The 4,274-nt window shown below is 69.6% G+C and overlaps 1 protein-coding gene across 1 annotated transcript in view; it reads left to right on the top strand.

Annotated features, from left to right (window-relative positions):
• TNXB (tenascin XB) overlaps positions 1-4,274 on the top strand; it is an 85,461-nt gene that overhangs the window by 80,535 nt on the left and 652 nt on the right. The window contains 12 exon segments of the mRNA XM_027774133.1: positions 20-245; positions 1,089-1,397; positions 1,710-2,045; positions 2,259-2,381; positions 2,494-2,637; positions 2,785-2,904; positions 2,989-3,132; positions 3,226-3,356; positions 3,463-3,595; positions 3,683-3,834; positions 3,916-4,012; positions 4,099-4,274. The exon segment at positions 4,099-4,274 is cut by the window's right edge and continues 9 nt beyond it. Coding sequence (XP_027629934.1) covers positions 20-245; positions 1,089-1,397; positions 1,710-2,045; positions 2,259-2,381; positions 2,494-2,637; positions 2,785-2,904; positions 2,989-3,132; positions 3,226-3,356; positions 3,463-3,595; positions 3,683-3,834; positions 3,916-4,012; positions 4,099-4,274 — 2,091 coding nt within the window.

Genomic DNA, 4,274 nt, shown 5'->3' with positions numbered 1-4,274 from the left:
GCTGACAGTGACTGGCGAGACCGCGGACTCCCTGCACCTGTCGTGGACGGTGGCCCAGGGCCCCTTTGACTCCTTCGTGGTCCAGTACAGGGACTCGGCCGGGCAGTCCCGGGTGGTGCCTGTGGCCGCGGACCAGCGCGAGGTCACCGTGGAGGGCCTGGAGCCTGGCAGGAAGTACAAGTTCCTGCTCTACGGGCTCCACCGGGGAAAGCGCCTGGGCCCCGTCACAGTCCAGGGGGTCACAGGTGAGGCCGTCCTGCCCGGCCCTGGCCAGCTGGCCTGAGTGGGTTTCCCTGTGTCTTTGGGCTACAGGAAAAGGGGCGGGGGGGACTGGGGAGGTGGAGGAGCAGGGACCTGGCCGGCACCCGAGGAAGGGGGGTCTGTGACCATGTGAGCTCGGACGTTGATCAGAAGTGGGCCAGAGCAGGGCCCGGGACGGGTGGGAAGGAGAGGCCTGGCCGGGACTCCCCGTCTCCCCGCCTGCTCTGCCACCGCTGCTCCCATCCTTGTTCTGGGGCTCCAGGCAGCTGTCACCTCCTGGCAGGGTGGCTTTGCCCAGATAGCTGCAACCCCCCACCTCTGCCACAGCGTTTCCCAGACGGAAACTCACTGGAAAGCAGAACAGGCGGGCGACCAGAAACCGCCAGCCAGCCGAGTGTGTCGGGCAGGCCCCCCTGCCCTCCGGCGGACCGGCACGGGCACGGGCCCCATTAGCCCACCAAAGCGCTGCCCCGGGATTCCCTCAGAAGGGGCGCCATGTGCCTCAAGCACGGGGGTGGGATCGAGCCTGTGGGGACATCCTGGGGGTCAGTAGGAAGTTGGGGTGTGGACGGGGAACCGAGCGCCTGATCCAGATACAGCAGCAGAGCCCAGGAAGGAGTCACGGGGCCACAGCGGCTGGCCTAGCGGGACGCAGGCCACAGGACAGGGGCTCAGGGAGGCCTGGGGGCAGGGGCAGGAACGCAGGGACATGCCCGAGTGGGGAGACCGAAGACACCAGAACCTCCGTCTCCTCTCTCCACCTGGGTTGGACCTGGGACTGGCCGGGGCCCCCTGCTCAGCTTCCCCCCGGGGCTTCTCCCACACAGCCGCAGGAGAGGACACGCCAGCTCCGGAGGTCCCCAGGCCCCCGGGGTGGCCCCAGCTGGGGGACCTGGCAGTGAGTGACACAACCCCGGACTCCCTGCGCCTGTCATGGACGGTGGCCCAGGGCCCCTTCGACTCCTTCGTGGTGCAGTACGAGGACACGCACGGGCAGTCCCAGGCCCTGCTGGTGGACGGCAACCAGAACGCGGTCCTCATCTCGGGCCTGGAGCCCAGCACCTCCTACGAGTTCTTCCTCTACGGCCTTCACGAGGGGACGCGCCTGGGCCCCATCTCAGCCGAGGGCACCACAGGTACCGCCAGCCTCCCCTGCCTCTCGGCTGGGGCTGGGGGGGGTGGGGGGGCTCCCGGGGGGCGGGATCCCCAGTGCCGCCCAGCCCCCCCTGCCTCTCGGCTGGGACTGGGGGTGGTGGGAGGGCTCCCGGGGGCGGTGATCACGGGCGAGCGAGGAGGGCGTGCAGGGTCCTCACATGGGAGCGAGTTCTCGCGCTCCATTACAGATGGGGACACGGCCGGCCGGGGGGTGGTGGTGGGGAAGTCACCTGCCCCGCACCAAGCCAGTGTGCTCTGTCCCCACACCCTTCTCCTCCCTCCACTCGGTGCAGGGCCTCCTCCTGCTGGTCAGACCCCAGGGGACCCGAGGCCTCGCCTGTCCCAGCTGTCGGTGACTGACGTGACCACCAGTTCTCTGCGGCTCAACTGGGAGGCCCCACTCGGGAGCTTCGATTCCTTCCTGCTCCGCTTTGGGGTCCCGTCACCGAGCATCCTGGACCCACACCCTCGTCCCCTGCTGCAGCGGGAGCTGGTGGTGCCAGGTGCCCAGCGCTCCGCGGCGCTGCGGGACCTGCGTCCTGGGACCCTGTACAGCCTCACCCTGTACGGGCTGCGCGGGCCCCACAAGGCGGACAGCATCCAGGGCACCGCCCGGACCCTCAGCCCAGGTGGGCCCCGGCCCGAAGTGGGGCTGCACTCTGCAGGGCGGGACCTCTCGCTGCAGCCAGACTGGGGTCGGTGTGGGGACCTATGGATTCCTCGGGTCAGAGGAGGTGGGCGGTCAGCCTGCCTAGGCCAGGGCCCAGGAAGGACAGGAGGGTGGGCACCCCGGGCGGGCCTCCTTGCCCTGCCCTCACCTTGTCCCTCGCCCTCCTCCACAGTTCTGGAGAGCCCCCGTGACCTCCAGTTCAGTGAAATTGGAGAGACCTCAGCCAAGGTCAGCTGGACGCCCCCACAGTCCCGGGTGGACAGCTTCAAGGTCTCCTACCAGCTGGCCGATGGAGGTGACCTCTTGTCCATGCCCTCGCTTGCTCTCCCTCCCCTTGCCCTGTGCTCTGCCGCCCCCCGCAGCTCCCGGGTCCCCTGGGTGACCTCTCCACCCCAACGTGTTCTCAGGGGAGCCCCAGAGTGTGCAGGTGGACGGCCGCACCCAGACCCAGAAACTCCAGGGGCTGACGCCAGGGGCTCGTTACGAGGTGACCGTGGTCTCTGTCCGTGGCTTTGAGGAAAGCGAGCCTCTCACGGGCTTCCTCACCACAGGTGAGTGGGCCGGGCCCCAGGACAAGGTAGGGGTGAGGAACTGAGGGTGTGCACGGGAGCTGAGAGAGAGCAGGGAGGCCCTGGCGCTCGGGAAGGTGAGAGGCGGGGGAGCAGCAGGGGTGTCGCTGAGCTCCCCACTTCTCCCAGTCCCCGACGGCCCCACCCAGCTGCGCGCGCTGAACCTGACCGAAGGCTCTGCCCTGCTGCACTGGAAGCCGCCTCAGAAGCCTGTGGACACCTACGACGTCCACGTCACAGCCTCGGGGGGTGAGCGGGGGCCCGGGCCTCTGGAGGGCGCTTGTTGGGGGCGGGCAGGCCACAGGGCAGGAGCTGATGTGGTCCCACCCTCAGCCCCATCTGTGCAGGCCTCGGCGCCCGGCAGTGCCGTGGACCACCCGCTGCACGGCCTCGAGCTCCACATCAACTACACGGCCACGGTGCGCGGCCTCCGCGGCCCCAACCTCACGTCCCCGGCCAGCATCACCTTCACCACGGGTACGGGCGAGGGGCGAGGGCGTGTGCAGGGGCCGGGGAGAGCAGGGGCCGGGCTGGGCGTCTCCACCTTCCCCTCCTGCCTTCCTCTTCCAGGGCTGGAGCCCCCCCAGGACTTGGAAGCGCGGGAGGTGACTCCCCGCACGGCCCTGCTCAACTGGACTGCGCCCTCCGTCCCACCCACTGACTACCTGCTCAGCTTCGACACCCCGGGCGGGCAGACCCAGGTGCGCCCTCCCCCTGCCAGCTGCCCTCCCTGCTCGGTTCCGGGCCTGCTGCCCCTGCCTGTCCTGGTGGTGTCCGCCTCCTGTACCCTGACCGTCTACCCCCCAGGAGATCCTGGTCCCCGGAGGAGCCAGCTCTCACCAGCTCCGCGGCCTCTTCCCGTCCACACCCTACAGCGTGCAGCTGCGGGCCGTGTGGGGCCAGAGCTACTCGCCGCCCGTGACCACCTCCTTCACCACCGGTACCGCGCTGGGCCAGAGGTCGGGGCGGCTGGGCGGCAGGGGCCTGGGTTTGGGGGAAGGGTCAGCCCCCACTCTCCTCGCCCCAGGTGGCCTGCGGATCCCCTTCCCGCGGGACTGTGGGGAGGAGATGCAGAATGGAGCCCTGACCTCGAGGACCACCACCATCTTCCTCAATGGCAACCGCGAGCGGCCCCTGAACGTGTTCTGTGACATGGAGACCGACGGGGGCGGCTGGCTGGTGAGTGCACCGGGAGCCAGGCCTGTGCGGGGAAGGCTGTGCCCCCAGAGCCAGAGGCCCACACCCCCGCCTGCTCCCCAGGTGTTCCAGCGCCGCATGGACGGACAGACGGACTTCTGGCGGGACTGGGAGGACTACGCCCACGGCTTTGGGAACATCTCTAGGGAGTTCTGGCTGGGTCAGTGCCTCACAGGGATGGGACTGGGAAAGGGATGGGGGCCCTGTGGACAACAGGACCCTGACGAGGGCACCCCGCACCCCCAGGCAACGAGGCCCTGCACAGCCTGACGCAGGCCGGAGACTACTCCCTGCGCGTGGACCTGCGGGCTGGGGCCGAGGCCGTGTTCGCGCAGTACGACTTCTTCCAAGTGGATTCGGCTGCCCAGCACTACCGCCTCCACCTGGGCGGCTACCACCGCACGGCAGGGGCGGGCCAGGAC

The sequence above is a fragment of the Tupaia chinensis genome, unplaced genomic scaffold (assembly GCF_000334495.1).
Source record: "Tupaia chinensis unplaced genomic scaffold, TupChi_1.0 Scaffold000403_1, whole genome shotgun sequence".
Lineage (NCBI taxonomy): Eukaryota > Metazoa > Chordata > Mammalia > Scandentia > Tupaiidae > Tupaia > Tupaia belangeri.
The sequence above is the reverse complement of the archived record's forward strand: the minus strand, read 5'-3'. Positions and strand labels throughout refer to the sequence as shown.